Source organism: Musca domestica, unplaced genomic scaffold (assembly GCF_030504385.1).
Source record: "Musca domestica strain aabys unplaced genomic scaffold, Musca_domestica.polishedcontigs.V.1.1 84, whole genome shotgun sequence".
Classification (NCBI taxonomy): Eukaryota; Metazoa; Arthropoda; class Insecta; order Diptera; family Muscidae; genus Musca; species Musca domestica.
The window spans coordinates 1996239-2022312 of record NW_026712417.1 but is presented as its reverse complement, the minus strand read 5'-3'; the positions used below and the strand labels follow the sequence as shown (position 1 = coordinate 2022312).

The following is a 26074-nucleotide window of genomic DNA, read 5'->3' as shown; positions in this document are numbered from 1 at the left end:
CCAAAATGTATTTGGACATAAGAGGGTTCTAACATGTTGTAGTGTTGTAGGGTATTACATGGTCGGCCCGCACGACTATAGTCTATGCTTACTTGTTTAAGTTCTAAATGGGATATGACGGTCCACGTTTTCGTATACCCCCCATATAACGGTACCTCCCGATGTTCGATATTTTCATGATTTTATCGACATTATTTACCGGAGTTATTTCAAATTTCATATTTAAGGTTCGTAATGGATAATACAGCCTATGAAGGTCCACGTCTTCGTATAGGCCCCAAATAACGGTACCACCCGATATTCAGTATTTTGATGATTTTAGCAACATTATTCACCGGAATCGTTTCAAATTTTATATTGGAAGTTCGTAATGAACATTACAACTTACTACAGAAAATTGTCTATGCTAGTCCTCCTCTTCATGTAGCTATACGTTTCGGAATTTTTTGAAAATTATAAATTCCTTCCAATTGGGGGAGAGTATAAAAAGTTTGACACTGCCGAAATTTGCTGCTTTTTTACTTGTTGATATTGAAAATGGGTTATATAAGTCCACGTGAGGTATAGCCCCCATATAACTGCAACTTCCTATTTTCGTTATTTTGATGATTTTAGCGATATTATTCATCGGAATTTTTTCAAATTTTGTATTTCAAGTTCCTACTGGTTACTACAGTCTATGACATAAAATTGTATATGCAGGTCTAGGTCTTCGTATAGCCCCCATATATCGGTACCACCCTATTTTCCGTATTTTGATGATTTTAGATATATTATTCTCCGAAATAATTTCAAGCTTCGTATTTGAATATTGAAGTGGCATATGACAAAAATTACCTAGCGCATTAATTTTTAACGGATTTTATTTTTATACCCTACACCACAAGGTGGTCAGGGTATTATGTCTTTGTGCATTTGTTTGTAACAGGCAGAAGGAAACGAGATAGACCCATAGTTCATTTTGATGATCTGCATAGAAACACATTCTGAGTCGATTTATGCATGTCCGTCCGTCCGTCTGTCCATGTATTTTTGTAAACAAAGTACAGGTCGCATTTATTGCCCGATTCAGATGAAATTTTGCAAAGATCTTTTGTTTGACCCAAGGACAAACCCTATTGAAATTCGAGATAATCGGTCAAAATTTAGATATAGCTCCCATATAGATCTTCGTCCGATTTGCCTTTTATTGTGCACCAAACGTGTAATATCAGCCCGAATTGTGTGGCATTTTGCATGTACACCCAAATTAGGCCTGAAAATAAGTATGCCAAATTTGATCGAAATCGGTTCAGATATAGCTATAGCTCCCATATATATTGTTCATCCGATTTGTTATTTTTGTCCACCGCCGCCGTAATATGCACTCTGCAACAACAATATTTGGGGAAATATATCAAATACAGCTCAGAAATACATTTGCTAAATTTTATCGAGATCGGTTCAGATTTGGATATAACTCCCATATATAACTTCGTCCGATTTACCTTTGATAGTGCACCAAACGTCTAATATGTGTCCAAATGGGATGGAATTTGGCATTTACGACCGAATTGAGTCTAGAAGCTAGTATGTCAAATTTGGTGAAGATCGGTTCAGATATAGCTATAGCTCCCATATATATTATTCATCCGATTTGTTATATTTGTTACCCACAACCCACAGGGAAATATATCAAATACAGCTCAGAAATATCTTTGCCAAATTTTATCGAGATCGGTTCAGATTTGGGTATAGCTCCCATATATATCTTTATCCGATTTTAAATTAATTGTGCACCAATACAATTCCGAATTTAAAAGATACAAATGCTGCGGCATATTTAGACCTTTGAACTTTAAATTACAATTATGTTCATAAATGTATGATTTAATTCTCCCATAAAAACTTGTAATTGTTATGTGGAGCTCTACTTAATTAGCAAAGTGGTGTAGGGTATCATAAAGTCGGCCCCGCCCGACTTTAAGACTTTTTTTATTGGTTCATTTTTTTTTTTAATTTCCAAATACGTTCCAAATGGTGGATGGTATTTAATTTCGGCCGAACTTACTGTTTTTACTTGTTTATTCAGAAAAATTGAAGAGGAGGACATTGGTACAACTGGTTCCCTAAAAAAAGAAAAACAAATGTTTGGAGCACCCTTTATTTTTTAGTGATCCCTTTTCTACCTTCCAAATCTCAGTCATCCATATTGGGAGATAGTTGGCAATTTGTCTTTCTTCGAGCTTGAAAAGATTCCTTTAAGATTTTTATTTGGGTACTTTTATAGGGTATATACAGCATTTGTGCAGCCAAAACTTGATTTTAAAAACATTTATATATTTACCGACCCTTTTTGACATTTCCCAGTTCACATATTCATATTAATACAAGGTTAAATTAGGAGAAGCATTTTTCATTGAAAGAAATCCCTGCCGAATACAAAATTCTTGAAAACATTTCGAACACAAACACACTGAAACTAATTTAAGTTTTAATTTTAGCAGGAGGAATAAAATCAGAAACACGATTAACGTACGGCTACAATGACAGACTATTAGGAGAGAGAAGAAACACTAAGAAAATGTAAGAAATGTAGATACAAACAAATACACACACACACTACCGCATTAGCGGTCACACAAGAAAACTTTGAACTTTAAAAAGAGACCACAACTTGGGAACCACTTGACAATTGCACCACATTTAACAAACAACAAATGTCAAAAGTAGTTACAGTGTGTGGGAGAGAGAGAGAGGGAGGAGAGAAAGGAGGAAAAAACATAAACACATACTGCCATTACAACATAGCCAACCTAAAATAAAAACACAACATACAAAACCACACACTCTCCAGGATGAGATACTCTCAATTACACATACAGACAGACAGACAAGCAGTTGGTCCTTTTATGGCCGACATAAAAGTCAAAAAGACAAACTTCGTAGTCAAGTGGTGAGCTTTGGTGTAGCAATGTGTGCGTATGTTTGTAGCATGTAATTTAAACTATTGTAATTTCAGGATATGTACGTATGCGCATGGGTGTGTATCGGTGGGTGTTTTTATGATAACCCAAGGCATTCATATTCCAATTCACCGGCAATGTAACATACTTTTATACATACATATATATGAGACTATGACAACAATTATCATTGTCATCATCATCATCATCGTCACTATCATCTTTGTCCTCTTAAAGCCAATTCATGTGATAGATGCTAGAGGAGGGAGGAAAGCATTAATCAAACCAACATCATCACTGTCATTGTAGGCACTGACACAAATACTCTCGGACTTTAGTTTGTTGCATTGTGACAGTCGTATTGACAGTGGTGAACTTTAACAGAGCAACAGCAGACCACTTGAAAGACAAACCGCAAAACAACTTTAAATGTCATGACCAATCTGAAGAAGATGATAAACATTGGTTAAGGCAGCAAACAGTTGTTGTTCATCTGTTTTTTGCAATCAAATTTATTGAGAATAGTTTTTGTTTAGTTCATGTGGATTTCTTTTGATACGGATTAGCTTAGGTTTCAGGGATGACATGCAGTGATCTATTACAAAAAAAAAAAAAAAATATTGGTATTGCATTAACCAAAATCTTGAAATTTTAAAAATAAATAAGTGGATAAAGAATTAAATTTAATAGTTTGACAATTAAATCTGTTGGGCAATGGGTTAGAAATATGAATTGCTACATGAAAACGTTCAACTCAAAATGAACATGAAATATAAAATAAATGGAATTTGGTTTCGTATATTAAAGGATTCTCCTAAAATGTTAAACCAAAAATAAATTTACAAAATGCGTAAAAATACTAACAAATGCCAGCTAATTTTTTTAACGAAAATTCAACTATAAAATTTTAGATTCGTTTCAACACTTCGTGTTACGTTTTTTTATACAATCACCATGGTATGGAGGGTATATAAAGTTTGTCATTCTGTTTGTAACACCTCGAAATATACATTTATGGGGTCTAACAAAGTATATATATTCTTGATCAGAACTTGACCTTGATCAGTGTTGGCTTGTTTGTTCGGGATACCATAGTATTTTGTTGTTGCAAAATGGTCAGGCTGAATCCCTTTATTGTTGTTTTTATAAAAACAACGCATGTTTATTAGTGGAGAACGATGACAATGTTTACCAGGGGGTAAGGCAGGGAATATCTAGGTTTCGGAAAGGGCCACCAATCCTCATCAGTTCCCTTGTTTTTTGTCTGGGATATTCTCGCCAGAAGTTATTTTAAAAATAACATCTATGACAAAAAAAAAAAAAAAAAAAAAAAGTAAAGAAAGTCCTAAAGTCGGGCGGGGCCGATTTTATGATACCCTACACCACTTTGCTAATTTAGTTGAGCTCCACTTAATTATTAAAAGTTTTTCTGGGAGAATTCAATCATATACGCTATGATTATAATTATAATTTAAAATTCAAAGGACTAAATATGCCGAGGCATTTGTTTTTTTTAAATTCAGACTTGTATTGCCCATTTGGTGCACTATTAATTTGAAATCGGATAAAAATATATATGGGAACTATATCCAAATCTGAACCGATCTCGATAAAATTTGGCAAAGATATTTCTGAGCTGTATTTGATATATTTCCCTGAATATCGTTGTTACGGAATGCATATTACGGCTGTGGGTAACAAATATGACAAATCGGATGAACAATATATATGGGAGCTATAGCTATATCTTAACCGATCTTCGCCAAATTTGACATACTAGCTTCTACACTCAATTCGGTCGTAAGTGCCAAATTTCATCCAATTTGGGCAATTATTAGACGTTTGGTGCACAATCAAAGGTAAATCGGACGAAGTTATATATGGGAGCTATATCCAAATCAGAACCGCTCTCGATAAGATTTAGCAAAGGTATTTCTGAGCTGTATTTGATATATTTCCCCAAGTATTGTTGTTACAGAGTGCATATTACGGCTGCGGAGGACAAAAATAACAAATCGGATGAACAATATATATGGGAGCTATAGCTATATCTGAACCGATTTCGATAAACTTTGGCATACATATTTTCAGACCTAATTTGGTTGTATGTGCAAAATTCCATACTATTCGGGCTGATATTACACGTTTGGTGCACAATAAAAGGCAAATCGGACGACGATATATGTGGGAGCTATATCTAAATTTTTACCGATTATCTCCAATTTCAATAGGGTTCGTCCTTGGGCCAAATAGGGTTCATCTCAATCGGATAATAAATGCGACCTGCATTTTGTTCACAAGAATACATGGACAGACGGACGGACGGACCGACAGACGGACTGGCATGCATAAATCAACTCAGAAAGTGATTCTATGCAGATCATCAAAAGGAACTATGGGTCTATCTCGTTTCCTTTTGCCTGTTACAAACAAATGCACAAAGACATAATACCCTGACCACCTTGTGGTGTAGGGTATAAAAGATTTTTACTCAAATGCGAGATCGTAAGCTCAATAGAAGAGGAACCAAAGAATTAAATAAAACTAAAATTCTTTTGGAAAATCTACTAGATCTTACGACCGCACTCATTTACATCTTTCTCCACTTGTTATGCTTTCGTTCTACCTGAGCGAAGTAGCATAACCATGTAAGTTGGTTTTGTCTGTTACAACTAAAACCCCTTCGTCGACCGTGCCTTGTCTATTAACAGACTTGTTTGTTCGGGATACGAAATATTCTTGATCAGCCTAAAATATCTATGTCGATTTGGCGATGTCCGTCCGTCTATCCGCCTGTCCGTCTGTGGAAATCATTCTAGCTTCCGAACGAAAGGAAGTAGATTGATAAAATTGTACCCAAATGTATATTATGTCTGCAGTACTATTGGTATTGAAAATGGTCCACGTACCTCCCTATTTTCACTGGAAAAATTTCAAATTTGATATTTAAAGTTCGTAATGGTACTACAGCCTAAGACAGAAAATTGTCTGTGCAGGTCCACGTCTTCGTATAGCCCCCATATAACGGTACTTTCCGATATTCGGTATTTTGATGATTTTAGCGACATAATTCACCGGAATTGTTTCAAATTTGGTATTTGAAGTTCGTTACGGGTAATACAAAATAAGACAGAAAATTGTCTGTGCAGGTCTACGACTTCGTATATCCGCCATATAACGGTACCTCCATATTTTTGATATTTTGGTGATTTAAGCGACATTATTCACCGGAAATGTTTCAAATTTAATATTTAAAGTTCATAATGGATACTACAGCCTATGACAGAAAATTGTCTGTGCAGCTCCACGTGTTCGTAGAGTCCCGATATAACGGTACCTCCCGATACTTGGTATTTTGACGATTTTAGCGACATTATTCACAGGAATTTGTTTCAAATTTGGTTTTTGAAGTTCGTAGCGGGTACTACAGCTTAAGACAGAAAATACTCTGTGCAGATCCACGTTTTCGTATAGCACCCATATAATGGTACTTCCCTATATTCGGTATTTTGATGATTTTTGCGACATTATTCACCGAAATTGTTTTAAATTTGGTATTTGAAGTTCGTAATGGGTACAACGGCCTAAGACAGAAAATTTTCTGTGCACGTCCACGTCTTCGTAAGCCCCCATATAACGGTATCTCCCGATATTCGGTATTTTAATGATTTTAGCGACAGTATTCACCGGATTTCTTTCAAATTTGGAATTTGATGTTCGTAATGGATACTACAGACTAAAGCAGAAAATTGTCTGTGCTGGTCCACGTCTTCACATAGTACCTATATATAGTGGTACCTCCCGATATTCGGTATTTTGGTGATTTTAGTTACAGTATTCACCGAACTTTTTTTTCGAATTTGTATATTGTAAAGGCTTATTACAAAAGTTGCCTATGAAGGACCATATAGTCGTATACATGGGGCTACATTCGGCATTTTTAAGATTTGAACAGAATTTTAAACGGATTTTGTTTTTTTTTTTTCTTTTTTTTTTGAAAATTGCCAAATTTGTTCCAAATGACAGCTTTTTTTACTTGTTATTATTTTGAACAGAATTTTTCAACGCAATTTGTTTTTAATTTCCAAAATCCTTCCAAATGGTGGAGGGTATTCAAAGTTCGGCCCGGTTGAACTTATTGCTTTTTTACATGTTTTTTTTTTTTTTTTTCTAAAATTATAATTTTTCCTAATTTACGAATGAAAGGAAGAAGATTATATTCCCTTAATTTTTTGATGGACACAAAGCCTTTCTATAATTTTGTTCGGACATGTGAATTTTAAATTACCCTCAACATTTCCATATTGTTTAAAAATTCTACAACATACATACATACTTACAATACAGAGTCCATCAAATTGTCCATAATAAATAAGAGAATTGCCTTTCACTTAACATATTAACATTATGAACATACACACGCACTTACATGCGGTCCAACATCCACTTACATAAGCACAAATACATGTGTATTATCATTTCAAGTACTTAATGATATAGCCTGAACAACAACATACATATACATATATGTGTGTACAGGCATACATGTATGTATGTACAAACAAACACTCATCTGCCTGAAGGTCTTCTATTCAACACACGCAGTACATCACATTGCGTCTGTGTGTGTGTGTGTATGTTTGCATATGAATAGACTATAATTTACGTTTAGTTATGTTAATTTGAACATGTTATTCATCTCTTTATTCATAGCCAAAATGAAAAGGTTCAAACGTGTGTAGTTCCTTATGACCGGAAGCATGTCTGTGTGTAGTAGTTGGAGCAAAAAAATCGACTATGACGACGACGATGATGATCTGTCATCTTTTGTGGTTTATTGATATGCTTAGACTTTCACAAAAGGGAGGGGAAACACGCATAAATCGCTGCGGGCGGCAACAAGTTTCCCTGCGGTCATTCTGTAGATAACTGCTATCGTAGTGGGGAAAAAAAAAACTTCAAAGAGTTCACGTATATTTAGTTTTAGATGGAAAATGTTGCTATAAATTTTTAATGAGATGTTAAAGAAACTTTGTGAAATTACAGAATGACTAATCAGAAAATGCTGGGCAGAAAGTAAATGGGGGAAGAAGATGGAAAAAATATATAATGTGGAAAAGAATATTTATGACTGCCTTTCTTTTACAAATAACTATGTTTATGACATCTTGCAGAAGGCATGTAATTTTGCTGAAGTACAATTAGGTTGGGAAAAAAGTTAGCAAGTGCATTTGAAACCCCTTCATTTCTTTAAGTTTATCAAGGCTACTTTTTTGGTACCACTTGAAACTTTTAATACCAAATGTCCGAATATATCGAATATTATACATTTTTTATCCAAAAGGTGGTTATTCGTATCACCCTTTGCTGTGTACAATTTGTAATCTCAATCATAGAGCTGTACCTTTTTTTTTTCTGCTCCCGATACCCATATTGCAATATTTATAATCTTTTTTATGTTTTGTGCGGAATCATAACTACTGGTAGCCGGTTTGTGGAAACGTATGGAATAATGCAACTGTTGAGCTTTTGGTAATTTTGTTTTTTAGACCCTCCACCATACATAGTATGGAGGGTAAATTAAGTTCGTCATTCCGTTTGCAACTCATCGAAATAATAATTTTAGACCCAACAAAGTATATATATTCTTTATCAGCGTAAAATTCTACTCCTATTTCGCATTTCGATGATATTAGCGACGTTATTCCTACAACCTATGACACGAACTTACTTATCCTGCACCACGTTTTCGTATATGGGTGGAATTTTTCGACGGATTTTTTGAAAATTTTAAGATCCTTTCGGATGGCGGAGAGTAGAAAAAGTTCGGTCGAACTTAGTTACTTTTTAGTTGTTTACTTTATTATTCACTCTGCAGCATTGTTGGTTATTCTTGTTTTTTTATACCCTACAACACTATGTGTTGGGGGTATTATAAGTTTGATTGGGCCAGAATTTATGTAACACCTCGAAATATTGGTTTCCCATATAGGAAAGTATATGGATTTTCCTAGCTCGCCGAGCTGAGTCGATCTAGCTATGTATGTCCGTCCGTCCGTCTGTCCGTCTGTCCATGTTAATTTGTAATCACTGTACAGGTCGCAATTATGGCCCGATCTTTAGAATGTAGGTAGGGTTAAGGTCAGAATAGAACCCTATTTCTTTTAGAGATGATCGCATAATATTTAGGGGTTGAAATGGACCGGGGAAGAAGCCTACCAATTTGGGTGGTCATCGGATAATATTTAGTGGGTAAAATAGACCTTATCTTTTGTGTTGAAAAAATTCAAAATTTTTCATAAAACCGCGAATATTTTAAATCCCAGCGAAATCAAAAGCCATGACAAGGTTTCTTCTGTTAACATCCAACAAATCGGATATATAGCAAAATATGTGCGATAGATATGTCTATCAAAGAGGATATGCTTGAAAGATCTCTTATATGTCGAGAACGGCTGAACTGATTTTGACAGTTGTCATTAATTCAGAATGGCCTCTTGACAGGAAAGAAAAAACGTCTAAAAAATCGCATAAAAATATCTCGCTAAATATGAAAATATTGATTTTGTAAAATTTTCTCATATTTTTTTCAATTTTGTCATATTTTTGGCATATTTTCATTTTGAATTAAACATTTGGTAATATTTCTACAGCTAACAAAACTAAGTAGTTAGGATATCAGGATATCATATACAGATCGCATTTATGGCCCGATCCTTACGAAATTTTGCATGGGGATAAGATGAGGGTCAGAATAGAAGCCTACTCTTTTTGGAGATGATCGCCATATATTTAGTGGTTGAAATGGACCAAAAAACTGCAAAATTGTCAGCAGGTCGTAATTATCGCCCGACCCTCACGCAAAACTTTTATAGACAAAATACGAAAATGTCCATTCCAGTGACTTTTTGGAGAATTCACAAATACAGGAAAGTCGCACTTCTGACTATTTCGTTAACGCTGATTTCGTGGACGAATATAGTCAAATATCGGTATCTCATAGAGATGCGTTTCAGTCAAAACCCAATAATAAATGTTAATCTTTTGCCACTTCTGAGAGATTATAGGTCTTTTGGAAATATTGGTTCCAGATTTAGGAAGACAATTTACGTGCAACATCTACCAATAAATTGGAAATGAGCAAACGAGTTTAAGTTGCTATTATTCGAAAATTAGAGAACGGAACCTGATGGTTTTCTTTTATTATTTGTCCCAAAATCTAGTGGAATTCTTTCGAGTATCTCGCCTATATAAACTGTATCATTTATTATAGTGTTGTAGGGTATTCAACGGTCGGCCCCGCTCGACTGTAGCCTTTGTTTATTTATTTATTTTTTTTTTTTTTGAAAAATGAAAAATCTTCAAGCAACTTCAAACTGCTGTCCCTTTTAAGCCACTCGTCCGACAGCTGTTAAAATTATTAGATTAACAGCTCGTTGTATTGTTTACAAGGGTACAAAAGCATTTGTTGAGAATTTTTCATGAAAAAACTCAACAGAAATGCTTCGAAAAGTAAAGAAGAGACTTGATCCAAACCCTCATCGCAATGTCCGAAAATGGCTCATGAGCTGAACATATTGCAAAATTCCATTCGGCAAATATTGAAAAATGAGTTCGGGGTACAGCCATTAAAAGTCCAAAATGTGCAAGAACTTTCACTGTAACACAGAGAAAATAGACTCAAAAGAGCTTAAGCGTTGCTTCGCTTGGCCCAATGTGGTGAACTGCCTAATTTTGTATTCTCCGTCTCCGATGAGAAAACATTCGTTGTCCAGCAGTTTGTAAACAAACAAAATTATCGTGTTTACTTGCCAATGGGGTCAGCTGAAAATGTGTACCTTCGGGAGGCCACCAAAACTCATGGTGATTGTGTGCAACGCCATAACAGCCGATGGTCGCTCTCCGCTCGTTTTAGTCGACCGTTGCATAAGAATAAATGCCAAATATTATTGCGAAAAAAAAATATGGAGGTGGTATTAACGCCTTGGGCAAGCAAACATTTTGGCCGCAAACCTTACATCCGGACTCAGTGTCATCGCACTCAGCACGCGCCACCCAAGAAAATGAGGTTCCTCGCTTCATTTCCAGCTCACAATGGCGACCAAAATCTCCGGATACCAATCGCTGGACTATTGTCTCTGGAGTATTTTGGAAAGCAATGTTGACACTAAAAAATACCAAAGTGTCGATCATCCCAAGCAAGCGCTTCATCGGGAATGGCCCAAAATACCGCAGAGCAACATTCGAGCAGCGTCGTTTGAAGGGTTTCATTGGCCGTTTGAAGCCCATAATTCGTGTCAAAGGTGACCAATTCTAACAAATCTAAACTAATTCTATAATTTGATTCTATTTCCGACATTTTTTGCTTTCATTCAATAAAATTAACAAGTAAGCAAAGGCTATAGTCGTGCGGGGCCGACCATGTGATACCCTACAACACTACAACATGTTAGAAGCCCTCTTAGGTCCTAATCCATTTTGGAAGATTTCGCTTTTGAAACTATGTCACGGAGCACTGCGCAGATATTACCCTTAGCATATTGAACAGGGACATTTGCCTAATATTTACGAACTATGTGGTGTTGCTAGTTGTGCAAAAAAGCTAGAATTCTTCCCTGTCCTTATCGCTCTTCCCAGGCATGTCAAATGGCTTCAATTTTGTATCAGGATTTTTTTCTGTTTTTGGTTCATTTGAACCATCTCCAAAAGCAAGAGGCCCCTCTGAATCTCGAAATTTAGACTCATCTGATTGATTTTCTTGTCTACGATATTTGGCTATCGTCGGATATCGCCTGCTGGTATTTTTTACACAAAGTAGTGGTCCATTCTACCCAGAGTCCTGAACTCTAACTTCATGCGAGATTTTGTATCCTTTGGTTTCTATTTGTATTATAACGACTTCAAAATCAGGAACATTTTTTGTTGGTCAATTTCAACCCCTAAATATATTGCGGACATCTTTGAAAACAATAGGCCTAGCCATTCTGAGCCTAACCCTAATCATACAATAATCAACTCAGCTCGGCGAGATAGGAAGATCCATATAGACTTTCCTATGTGGGAAACCAATATTTCGAGGTGTTACATAATTTTTGGCCCAATCAAACTTATAATATCCCCAACACATAGTGTTGTAGGGTATAAAAAAAATGTAAAAATTATGGCGTTTGACTTTGTTGCATTTTTTTATCTCACCCTGTATGTAGTTCTGAATAAATCACCCATTACAAGTCCCAGTGTAGGGTATAATTAAGTCATTACCGCCTACCCAGACGTCGCAGTTTATTAAAGTATGTCAATGTCCCGAAATATATTTACGAGGACCTCTAACAATATCTCATTGTTGTGGTGAACATGGCTAATTTGAAGAATGGTGGACAATGCGTCAAATAAATAATCTACTGCTTTTTTTTTTGGCTCATTCACATACAAACATTTGTATGTGCGTGTTCTTCACACAATGTTGTGTGTGACATAAATCACATATAGGCCATGCTAGGAGAAAAAAAAAAAAAAAACAACGAAACAAAACCAAACCAAGAACCTCTGTTATCAATTAATGATGATGATGATGAGAACGAGTTTTTGAAACACAACATATGGCCACATATAACTCCAATCTACCATAAAAAGAGAGGAAGAGAGTGAGTGATAGCATTTTCTCTATTAAACTCATAACTCTGTGAGTGTGAGTAAAATTTGTGGAATTAACTCAAACTGAGTGGAGTGAAATTTTTGAGGGAGTGAAAATTGTTTTTAAAAGAGAATTTTAGAGTCGACTCGTTGCTGTTGAATTTTGAAGAAATAAAGAGTAATGATGGAGCATGTGAATGAGAGTTGTCCTAGGTTAATGGAGAAAAACTTTTCACCTGAAGTATGAATTGATTTGAGGGAGCTTGCTAGGGCTTTTGGAAAACGTATTTTTTGGTTTAAGGCTTTTTCAAGTGCGCAAGGTCAGTGTGAGTTGCCAGCATCAATGTGCGATGTCTGCAGCGAGCATCATGCCTGATGCTTGGAAGGATGAAGAGCAGGATGATTTACCATGCGTAAAGCTGGCTTTGGAGCACCTCATGAGAACGCATTTACTAATGGCATTTCGTTATACTCTCTCTCTCTCTGCCAGGGCAATCTTATCACCATAAAGCTCATATGGTGAAAGATTACTTTTGTGCCATAGCTTTTGTCTTGGGTTCTTCGTGTGTGTGCGCGTATGTGTGTTGTGTAGAGCATCACACTGTGCGATTGGAGAGCTCTCTGGGCTTCGTAACAGCATCACATCACAACAGTATCAAACATTAGCACGTTAACCCTCATGGTCGGTTGGTTTGTTAAGTTTGACAGTTGCTAGTAGCTTTGGCGGCTACCCATCCATAGGTTAGCTTAGTGTGTATGGCTATGTGTGTGTGTGTGTTGGTGCCTTGGTGTGCGTCCGTGTGTTTTGTAATTGAGTGTAAACATGACGCAGAATGAATTCAGTTGTTAAGTTGGTGCAGTATCAGTTGGACTGGTTAAGTGAATACGAACGGTCGAAATCCTAAAAAATATCCAATATTCCGATTTCTCATCAAACTCATCAGGAGATTGAGTCTGGGTCTACGGTAACGTTGTTGTTGTTGCTCCTGCTGTTTTGTGTGTGTTTCGATTGTGAATGTGTTTGTGGCCAGCACATATGCGTGTTTCGGTGTGTTAAAGCTACTCCTTTTCTATGGGCCTGAGTGAATGAATTCTCTGGTCAAACGAGGCTAACCAGGAATAATTAAATAAAAATCGTGAAAAAACCAGGAAAATCCTAAACACAAAAAATAAACAAAAAATCGAATAAAATTTACCAAAGCAAAAGTAAACAAGAAAATTGTGGTTCAATAAAAAGTTATTTATTTGGCCCTTTAAAACACACAAAAAAAAAAACAGCCACCAAAAACCTGTGCCGTGAAATAAAAGAAAACAAATATAAACAAACCAATTCAGGAGAGAAAAAAAATTCCATCCATTTATTTTGTTTGGACATTTTGTCGATAATTCAACACTTAAATCGAATTGTCCCTCAAGGAGTATTTTGTTTTAGTTTCCCGCAATTCATTTACAGTTGTCTTTCGGGGATAAGGCACAGCACAGCCAGCAGACATAGCCAGCCAACATAGATACCGACGGTCTTGACACACACTCACTTTCTGTGTGGTGCGTAAGCCTGTAAGGGTGCATTATCCTGTGAAACAAACGAAGGAAGAAAGCAGACAAGGAAAATAATTTCTAACGTAGCTGTTACTGGGTAAAAGCGGAAAAAATACCTTATTGCCATTTTAAGAATCAAGCGACCTCAATATCCAAACCAAATACCACCAGCATCAGCATCTGTAGCAGTAGCCGTAAAAGTTGTAGAAAGTTCCTTCTCCTCCTGCTCCTCCAGTATATCGCCAGTAATATTATCATCAGCTTCAGCTTCAATATCAGTATCAGCATCATTATCATCATCAGCTTCATACGACTCATTGCATTGCATCGTATTACTTTATTTGAAAGCTTCCCCCAGCTCGCTCCCCCTTTGGCGTCATCATTACAAAACTACACGTACACGTGTGAGTCCGTGTGTGTGCGTGCCTGCCTGCTTGCGTGAGTGAGTGATACGATTTATTTCTCCAATGTGTGCATGTGTGTGCGTCTGTGCATCCTGTGATTAGTTTCGAAGCACTTGGCATACCTCGCTTGTAATTGTAATCATTACTTGAGTGTGGATCCCCCACATACACACACAGCCCCCCACATTGACATCCTCACTCACTACGCCACCCACAAAGAAAAGGAAGAGTAAAACGTTAAAGTAGTAAGAAAAAAAAAAAAAACAAACAAAAAAAAAAGGAAGCAAGCAAGGAAGAAGGAAGAAGAAAAAGTTTCTAAAAAGGATATCATAAGAAAACAGCTAAAATACAATCGAGCCATTTGCAAACGTTCGGCAGCAAAATGCCCGATACCATTTCAGTCATAGATACCCGAAGAAGTAAGTTCTGTTTTTTTTGTAGAGCCATATGTATATGGACCCCCCTAACACATACACACACAGCCAGCCACATGAGCACAACAAACACACAACTCTTGCACCAATACAGTGTTATGCTGTATGCTTTTCTTCTGTTTTGTTGATTTTTTCTTCTTCTTTGCCTTAATTTAATATAAATTTTTAATTGAAAAAGGAAACAGGATACGGCCACGGAAGTGGCGTCGGTTGGTATTTGTCTGTGTCTGTGCATGCAAGTTGATTATAAAATTTGGGTCATATTTTCCTAAAGATAATTATCGGCCATATTATGGCTATGTTCTCATCTGATAAACATGTTTTGTTTTCTGTCGGTTGAGGTGGTAGCGAAAAGTAAAGGATTGCGGTCTTTTTTTTGCGTTCAGCCGCTGGAGAACAAAGGATGAGATGGGAAAAGATATTGTGTTGTTATTATTAAATATGACATTTTTATTAAGTTGGCAACTGAAAATGTACAAAATGTATTGTGGCAATATTTTACACTGTGCAACAAAAAAGTGTGTGTGGTAATATGGGTTTCATCAAAATGATGACAGGTTTCTTGGATAGGGTTTATGATTTGGCCGATCTGAACATCATTGATCTAGTTTTAGAATGATCTTTACCGATCTAGTTCTTGTATAACCCCCGTCGAATCCGGCGTACATTTTTAACTCAGCAAGTAAACACGGTATTCGTCCTGAGGTGGTGTTAAATTCGGCCATATTCGAAGGTTTCTTTGTATAGGGACTATTTCCGAAGTTATTTCACATTAAGCAATATATTATATATAATTTGTAATGGGGAAAAATATGCAAAATATTAGATTGGAAATATAGAATATGATAAAAAAAACGTGTGAAACCTTTAAAATACTTCAAATTGAGAATTAATTTTTATGAAACTATGGGGGTGTTTAACCTATAATAATAATTTTTTTGAAGAGAAGTATAAAACCAGTAAAGAAAGTCTTAAAGTCGGGCGGGGCCCACTTTATGATACCCTACACCACTTTGCTAATTTAGTAGAGCTGCACATAACAATCAAAAGCTTTTATGGGAGAATTCAATCATACACGCTATGATTATAATTATAATTTAAAGTTCAAAGGACTAAATATTCCGAAGCATTTGTATCTTTTAAATTCGGACTTGTATTGCCCATTTGGTGAACAAATAATTTGAAATCGGATAAAAATATATATGGGAGCTATATCCAAATCGGAACCGATCTCGATAAAATTTGGCAAAGATATTTCTGAGCTGTATTTGATATATTTCCCTGAATATCGTTGTTACGGAGTGCATATTACGGCTGTGGGTAACAAATATGACAAATCGGTTGAACAGTATATATTGGAGCTATAGCTATATCTGAACCGATCTTCACCAAATTTTACATACTAGCTTCTAGACTCAATTCGGTCGTAAGTGCCAAATTCCATCCCATTTGCGCTAATATTAGACGTTTGGTGCACAATCAAAGGTAAATCGGACGAAGTTATATATGGGAGCTATATCCAAATCTGAACCGATCTCGATAAAATTTAGCAAATGTATTTCTGAGCTGTATTTCATATGTTTCCTTAAATATTGTTGTTGCAAAGTGCATATTACGGCTGCGGAGGACAAAAATAACAAATCGGATGAACAATATATATGGGAGATATAGCTATATCTGAACCGATTTCGATCAAATTTGGCAAATGTTATTTTCAGGCCCAATCTGATCGCACGTGCAAAATTCCATACTATTCGGACTGATATTACAGGTTTGGTGCACAATAAAAGTCAAATCGGACGAAGATATATATGGGAGCTATATCTAAATTTCTGCCGATTATCTCCAATTTCAATAGGGTTCGTTCTTGGGCTAAACAAATGATTTGTGCAAAATTTCATCTGGATAGGGCAATAAATGGGAACTGTACTTTGTTTACAAAAATACATGGACAGACGGACGGACGGACATGCATAAATCGACTCAGAATGTGATTCTATGCAGATCATCAAAAGGAACTATGGGTCTATCTCGTTTCCTTTTGCCTGTTACAAACAAATGCACAAAGACATAATACCCTTACCACTATGTGGTGTAGGGTATAAATAGTCTGTAATTGCTGAGAGGAGTAGCTTTATATAGTGGAGCTCTCATTATTATCAAAACTTCTTCTTACATATCCCACACAAGGGTTCAAAGCTCGGGAATGTGCAAAGGAGAAATTTTAATATTGGTGTAAATAATTGTAAACAAAACAAGTAAACAAAGGCTAAAGTCGTGCGGGACCGACCATGTGATACCATACATTTTGATTGTTTTCGTTTTTGAAATAATGCCATACAGTCCTGCCCAAACGTTACTTTTGTCCTTTGACCTGAGCATTTGTCCAATATTTATCCCTCAAAAAAAAAAAAAAAAAAAAAAATCACAAAAAAGTTGTAGTCAATTTTACCTGTAAAATATATTACAATGGTCAATAGTCATAGTCGCGACCTGAATATAATACCCTCAGCACATAGTGTTGTAGGGTGTAAAAAAAATACTCTATATGCAAACCAAAAATTGTAAGTCAATTATGAAAAAATCGCATGCGATAAATACATATTTTGACAAGAAATATTCACTTTTTATTGGCATATTTTTGAGCGATTTTCATAGGTTTTATCCTTTTCTGGTAAGATGACATTTCGAATAGGTGAGAATTGTCAAAATCAGTCTGGCGGTTCTTAACTTACATGCGGAATAACTAACATCAATTTCTTGTACATATAGATTGAACTATTTCGCTATGTACCAGATACATTGGCTATGATTATCACTGTTACCATCAGAAGCGACAATTTAATGTATTTATGATTTCGCTAAAATTAAAAATATTCGAGGTTTAGTGGAAATTTTCGTATCTTACATAAACGTTATGGTCTATTTTATCCGCTAAATATTGTCCGATGACCAAACAAAATGTTAGGCTTTAGCCCCGCCCTAAACTCTAGCCCCATGCAATAATGCAATAATCTGCGTCAATTATTCTATGATTGTGACCTGTAGAGAAGCTGCAAAATCAGGATTTTTTTCTGTTTTCATCTCCAAAAAGCCATAGGGATCTATTTTGACAGACATATTCATCCGATTTGGAGTCTTAAGTCCCTCAAATGCGTAATATGCACTCCACAATGGTTATATTTGATACGATATTATTGATTATAGAGCTCAAAAATACTTCTGTCAAATCTTATAGATATCTGATCGGATTTAGATATATCAGGTTTATTGTGCATCAAATGCAACAGAGTCAAACGAAATAATTTTAAAATTTGTTTTTTTTTTTTAAATTTTATTGAATAAAAGCAAAATATGTCGGAGATAGCATCAAATTTCAGAATAAGTTTAGATTTGTTCGAATTGGTCACCTTTGGCACGAATTATGGCCTTCAAACGGCCAATGACACGGTCACACGCTGCCCGAATGTTACTCTGCGGTATTTTGGCTCATTCCCGGCGAAGCGCTTGCTAGAGGTGATCGACACTTTGGTATTTTTTAGTGCCAACCTTGCTTTCCAAAACACTCCAGACACAAGGGATTGGTACAACGGATTGGTATCCGGAGATTTTGGTAGCCATTATGCGCTGGAAATAAAGCGAGAAACTTCATTTTGTAACCATTCTTGGGTGGTATAGATTTGTTCGAATTGATCACATTAGGCGTGCTGAGTGCGATGGTGCTGAGTCCTGTTTGAATGTCCAAGGTCTGCGGCCAAAATGTTTGCGTGCCCAAGGCTTTAATACACCCTCCAGAATATTTTCGCGACAATATTCGGTATTTATTCTGATGCTATGGTCGATTATTACGAGCGGCTGTTATGGGGCGGCCCACACCATCACCATGGCCGCCGCTTGAGTTCTGGTGGCCAACCGAAGGTGCAAATTTTCACCTGACCCCTTTGGCAAGTAAACACGATTATTTTGTGGTGGCTGATGTTGGTTGCAGGTTTTCATCACACCCTGTAGATTACTTTTTCGCCCTATAAATGTCAATGTAGGTCCACGTTTTGGAGTAGGGCCCATATAAAGGATACTCCCGATTTCATTAAATCGAAGATCTCGACAAATATCCCCGATTTTGCTAATGATTTTCTTGAGTCTACAATACTTTTCGACATTTTCAATCATTTTCAATCAAATCAATATTCCAATCGCTATGACATAGCGATGTACAATATACAAAATATACAAATATATAAGTACAATATGCAGGGATATTTATGTATATACTTGAGTTATACATCGTCAAAAAACCTCATGTTTTTTTAATTGATCGACTTTTGCATTGAAAAGTCTTAAAATTAAAGTATTCGCCTTTGGCTTGCTTTTGTTTTGAATACAGCCTAAACATTTTAGCTCTAAGTTAATAATACCCACCAATCAAAGTATATGTTAATAAGAACAAGTAAAAAAACGGCTAAGTTTGGCCGGAACGAACTTTTAGTACACTCCACCAAAATTTCAAATAAAGTCCAAAATATACCGATTAAATGAAATCGGGGCTATACGAAAACGGGAGCGTGCATGTGTATTTGTTTTTTTTTTCAAAGGCTGTGGTACCCATTAAAATCTCTACATATGAAATTTGAAACAAAACCGTTATATGTGGACTATATGAAGACATGGACCTGCATTGATAGTTTTCTGTCGTAAGTTGTAGTACCCATTATGAACTCCAAATACGAAATTTGAAATAATTCCGGGGAATCATGTCGCGAATATCATTAAAATACCGTATATCGGGAAGTACTTATACGAAGACGTGCACCTGTATATGTAATTTTCTGTTATAGGCTATAGTATCTTTTACGAAATTTAAATACGAACATTAAAAAAATTCCGGTACGTACCGTTATATTGGGCCATATTCACACGTAGACCGGCATGACCCATTTACGAACCTAACCTGATTTCTAGAAGAATACATTCGTGTGAAAAATTCTATTCTCAACTCGTTCGAAAAAAAGATCGTCATGACCCATTTACGAACCTATCATGTTTTCTAGAAGAATACATTCGTGTGAAAAATTTTATTCTCAACTCGTTCGAAAAAAAGCGTGAATACAACGGACAGACGGACAGATAGATAGACGGGAATCGCTAAATCGACTTAGAATATGTATACTTTTTAGGGAGTATCATGAGTATTTCGAGGAGTTACAGGCGGAATGACAAAGTTAATGTACCTTCATGGAATGGTGAAGGGGTGCAAAAAATCTAAACTGCATTCTTGAATCCGACTTAATACCCAGATCTGCGTAGCGAACCATTTCATCATATTAAATCTCATCTCTGGTGCTATTAACCTTCCAAGAGAAACACGGCCATACCGATTGAATAATATTATTTTTGTATAAATTTAGATACATTTAATTCAATCACATATCAACTTCTATATGTTTTATTGATGATGATTAAGCAATTTTGGAAAACTAGATCGAACTTAGAACTATGTCCTTTTCCAAGTCATGAAGGAATAATAATAAATGTTCATAAAGCCAAGAAAAATATTCATAAAAGAAGAGTTAAAGTTTCTCAACATGCTTTGCACTTTATAACATAAAGTCTTAGATTTTAAACTGAAATTCTAATTCCGCTCTTTAATATTCCCTACCCACCGCTAAGCATCAGGGACTTTGCCATTCTTGTTTTAATTAGTGTCGCTATCTGCTTGCATTTCGTGATTTCTGATTAGGCGGAATGAGAATACCAAGTAATCTGGGTCGTATGATTAACATGATATTAAATAATGTCTACACATACGCCCCGATGTACTGGCACAGGTGTTGATGCACGACGAGGATGATAGACACTGACTGGCAAAAGGCCCGTGACAAGCAAGTGAGAAAGAGTGGGAGAAGGATGGTGTATGTGCAGATAACATAAAGGGAAGTGTGTTAATGGAGTATGTGTTTCGTGTATATAGTTCGTATCATAGAAAAGATGGATCCAAAAAGAAAACTTACCTTTGTGATGTCACAGCTGTACCGTCACTTTGGGTTTCATATCACAGGGATGCGATTGAACTAAAATTCCTTAAATAACATAATTATGGCAGAAAAATGAATTTGATCTTCGTTCCATTTAAAATAGTCCTTAAGTTGCTGTAGGCCATTAAATTGTAATTTTTAAAAATGGAAACTATTTTATTTTGTACTTCCATGACGTGATTTGTTTAAGATTTTCTTAAAATTTACTAAAGTATATTATGTCCTATGATTGTGTATGCATTGTGTTGAGCCTCAGAACAAATTGTATGCAAAGGAATAACCTTTTTTAATTTGATGCCCCATAACAAGCCTATTTGTTCAATGCCCATATGCGTGTGTGTGGCTGTGGCTCAAGCATTCCAAAACATGTACATGTACATACATGTATTCATGTATGGTCATACTGCTTCTAACCACATTGGTGATGAGATGTGATGAAAAACCGTCACGTTTACTTATCTATGTATGTTTGTATGTGCGTGGTGCCCCCCATTGCATTAGTGCCTAGTTATACCGCAAAGGAATTTGTGCAAACGCAAACGCACACAGGACACAAATACACATTCAACAAACAGACAACCAACTGCCCATGTTTTGTGTGTCTTCTCCTCTCTCTCTCTCTCTCCCTCTGTGTGTTGGAATGTGTTTAAATGAATTTCTTTGTCGATAATGGCATTGTTTGTCTTTTCCTTTTATATGTTTGTGTTCGTGTGTGTGTGTGTGACTTTAAGTAACCAAAAGCAGTAAACAATGCGTGGTTAGCATAGATGAGGGAAAAGTGTGAATGCATTTGTGGTCTCTAACAATCGCCGAGTGACTGCATCTCTTGATAACAGCGCCGTTGTGCCCAGTGTCAACAGAATTTGTTGTATGAATGAAGGTTGTTGTTGCTGTTGTTTCCGATGTTCTGTGTTATGTGAACAAAATATTAATTTGGGTGGACTTTAATTAAAAATGGGTTTTTGAAATTAGGAAATAACCTTTGATCTTTTGTAGCATCACACTGTGGAAAGTAGAACCTGAAAATCAATATTTTTATTTATATTTTGCATTTTGTTGTTGCAAAATGGTCGGGTTTAATCCCTTTATTTTTGTTTTTATGAAAACAACGTTTGTTTATTAGTGGAGAACGATGGTAATGTTTACCCCAGGGGTAAGGCAGGGAATACCTAGGTTTCGAAAAAAGCACCAATCCTCATCAGTTCCTTTGTTTTTTGTCTGGGATATTCTCCACAGAAGTTATTTTAAAAATAACTTCTATGACAAAGAACATTATTTAGTGTCGAAATTTAGTACAAAAATAAATTTACCAAATTATATTGAAATCGGTTCAGATTTCGATATAGCTCCCGTAAATATATTTTCGAACGATTCCGTTTATTTGATGCACCAAACACGCTATTTATCTCCAATTTTAATGAAATGTGGAATGTGTAAAGAAATTTAGTACCAAAAAAAATTTTTGAAATTTGTATTGAAGTCAGTACAGATTTGGATATAGCTCCCATACACATTTTAGGCCGATTTCAATGAAATTCAGAATGTGTGGCGGAATCGGGACAAAAATTTATTTTTGTCAAATTATATTGAAATCGGTCCTGATTTTCTCACGGTCAGCTGAACTTGGCATGTTCACGCGTTGGCAAACCGAGTGATTCCTTTGTTTATGCTCCTGAAGGCAAAACAAATAAAAAATATTAAAAAGAAAAAAAGAAGATAAGTTTGTTCGGGCCAAACCATTAATACCCTCCACCATTTTGAAGGAAAAAGAAAAACATAAAAAAAAAAGAAAAATCCCTAGACATATGAGGGCTATACGAAAACGTGGTCCTTCACAAGTAATTTTTGTATCCTCCACAGTTTGTAACACCTCAAAATATACATTTTATACCCCACAAAGTATATATTTAATCTTAAGCAGCTTAAAATTCTATGTCGATTTAGCGATGATCTGTCTGTGGAAATCACTCTTTCTTCCGAACGAAATGAAGTAGGTTGATTAAATTTAAAAATTTATTCATGTAGGTCCACGTTTTGGTATAGCCCCCATATAATGGTACCTCCCGATTTTCGGTATTTTGATGATTTTAGCATCATCATTCACCGGAATTGTTTCAAATTTGGTATTTGAAGTTTGTAATGGATACTGCAGCCTAAGGCAGAAAATTGTGTGTGCAGGTCCCCGACTTCGTATAGCCCATATATAACGGTACCTCCCGATATTCGGTATTTTGATGATCTTAGCGACATTATTCATCGGAATTGTTTCAAATTTTTTATTTGAAGTTCGTAATGGATACTGCAGCCTAAGGCAGAAAATTGTATGTGCAGGTCCACGACTTTGTATAGCCCTCATATAATAGTACCGTTTTTTTAAAGTTTCGCATTTGAGTATTTAATGGCTTATGACAGAAATTGCCTATGCAGATCCACGCCGTCGTATAGACCCTAATATGACGGCAACATTTGATATTTTTAAGATTTTAACAGAATTTTTTTTATTTTTTTTTTTTGAAAGTTGCCAAATTCGTTCCAAATGGTGGGGGTATTCAAAGATCGATTTAGAATTTACAGCTTTTTTACTTGTCAATGTTAATCTCAAATATGGATTTTGGAAAAATTCCGGTGAATTAGGCATGGGTCAGCATTGGCAATTTTTGGTCGTAGGCTGTAGTACCCATTATGAACTTGTGTCGCTAAAACCATTAAAATACCAAATATCGAGAGATACTGTTATGTGGGGGCTATACGAAAACGTAGACCTGTACATAAATTTTTTTGTCATATTTTGTAGTACCCATTACGAACTACAAATGCGAAATTTAAATCAATTCCGGTGAAAATTAAATCCTCAAAATACCGAATATCGGGAGGTATCATTATATGAGGATTATACGATGGCGTAAACTTGGGTAGGCGATTTTTTTTCATAGGGTGTAGTACTTGTTAAGATCTTCAAATGTAAAATCTGAAACACTTCCATTAAATAATGTCGCTAAAATCATCAAAATACCGAATGGTATGGTGGTAACGTCATGTGGGGGCTATACGAAAACGTGGTCCGACATGGCCCCATTTTAACCTTCCCACTGGCAAATTACACATGTGTGCAATATTTTACTCTTCTACCTCAATTTGTTCCAAAGATAGCGTGATTACAACAGAGAGACACACAGACAGATAGACGGGCATCACTAAATCGACATAGAATTTTACACTAATCAAGAATATATTCTTTGAGTATTTCGGGGAGTTACAAACGAAATGACTAAGTTAATATAACCACCATTATATGGTGGAGGGAAATATGTTCATACAATCCACGCTTGTACCTTAGATAGTTAAAAACCAGTAAAGAAAGTCCTAAAGTCGGGCGGGGCCGATTTTATGATACCCTACACCACTTTACTAATTTAGTAGAGCTGCGCATAACAATTAAAAGCTTTTTATGGGAGAATTCAATCATACACGCTATGATTATAATTTAAAATTCAAAGTAATAAATATGTCGAAGCATTTGTATCTTTTAAATTCGGACTTGTATTGCCCATTTGGTGCAAAATTAATTTGAAATCAGATAAAGATATATATGGGAGATATATCCAAATCTGAACCGATCTCGATAAAATTTAGTAAAGATATTTCTGAGCTGTATTTGATTTATTTCTCTGAATATCGTTGTTACGGAGTGCATATTACGGCTGTGGGTAACAAATACAACAAATCGGATGAACAATATATATGGGAGCTATAGCTATATCTGAACCGATCTTCACCAAATTTGGCATACTACCTTCTAGACTCAATTCGGTCGTATGTGCCAAATTCCATCGCATTTGGGCAAATATTAGACGTTTGGTCACAATAAAAGGTAAATCGGACGAAGTTATATATGGGAGCTATATCCAAATCTGAACCGATCTCGATAAAATTTAGCAAAGGTATTTCTGAGCTGCATTTGATATATTTCCCCAAATATTGTTGTTACAGAGTGCATATTACGGCTGCGGAGGACAAAAATAACAAATCGGATGAACAATATATATGGGAGCTATAGCTATATCTGAACCGATTTGATCAAATTTGGCATACTTATTTTCAGGCCTAATTTGGTTGTATGTGCAAGATTCCATACTATTCGAGCTGATATTACACGTTTGGTGCACAATAAAAGGCAAATCGGACGAAGATATATATGGGAGCTATATCTAAATTTTTACCGATTATCTTCAATTTCAATAGGGTTCGTCCTTGGGCCAAACAAATGTTGTTTGGAAAATTTCATCTCAATCGGATAATAAATGCGACCTGCATTTTGTTCACAAGAATACATGGACAGACGGACTGACATGCATAAATCAACTCAGAAAGTGATTCTATGCAGATCATCAAAAGGAACTATGGGTCTATCTCGTTTCCTTTTGCCTGTTACAAACAAATGCACAAAGACATAATACCCTGACCACCTTGTGGTGTAGGGTATAAAAATGTTAAAAAATCAACAAATATAAACTGAATGGTCCGTGAAAATAATCTGGATAATATTTACTCTTATATCATATATTGTTCTTAACATCGTCTCTTAATATTTTTTTTTATTTCTTAATATTTTTTCAGTAATTGTTCTAATTATATTCATTAAAATTTGTTTCTAATGATGCATTATAAACTAATAAGACTTTATTGCTAATTATCTCACAATTATTAATCAATAAGCCAATATGAAATTTCTTTGAGTGCTCATTACCCTGATGAAAGGTTAAATGCGATTTGCGCCACATCAACCTTTTGACAATATTCAAAATTGGCAACAGAACAAACACACACGCATACGAGGACATGCATAATTCTGGAAGGAAAATATTTATTTACCCCCACAGTGTCAAGTGATTTCGAAAATGCATCAAAAGAATGAATATACTCTCATACACATAGACTTACACATACACACACAATTGTAGAAGGAGGCAAGAAAAGAAAACGATCTACTATTTAGCAGAACTTGTTGCACCGACACGCACATACACACTCACCAAGATGCAGACACAATGTGAAATTGCAACACAACTTGGGCACTAAGTGCATGC

General features: G+C 35.7%; 1 protein-coding gene across 2 annotated transcripts in view; it reads left to right on the top strand.

Moving 5' to 3' along the window:
- Positions 1–26074, top strand: part of LOC101894182 (band 7 protein AGAP004871) — a 94987-nt gene that overhangs the window by 17865 nt on the left and 51048 nt on the right. The window contains exon 1 of one of the 2 annotated variants that reach the window (XM_059131249.1): positions 14280–14940. The exons of the other annotated variant lie outside the window; for it this stretch is intronic. Coding sequence (XP_058987232.1) covers positions 14904–14940 — 37 coding nt within the window. The 5' untranslated portion in view covers positions 14280–14903. Of the gene's footprint in view, positions 1–14279; positions 14941–26074 lie in introns of those variants that run through there. 2 annotated transcript variants of the gene reach the window in all.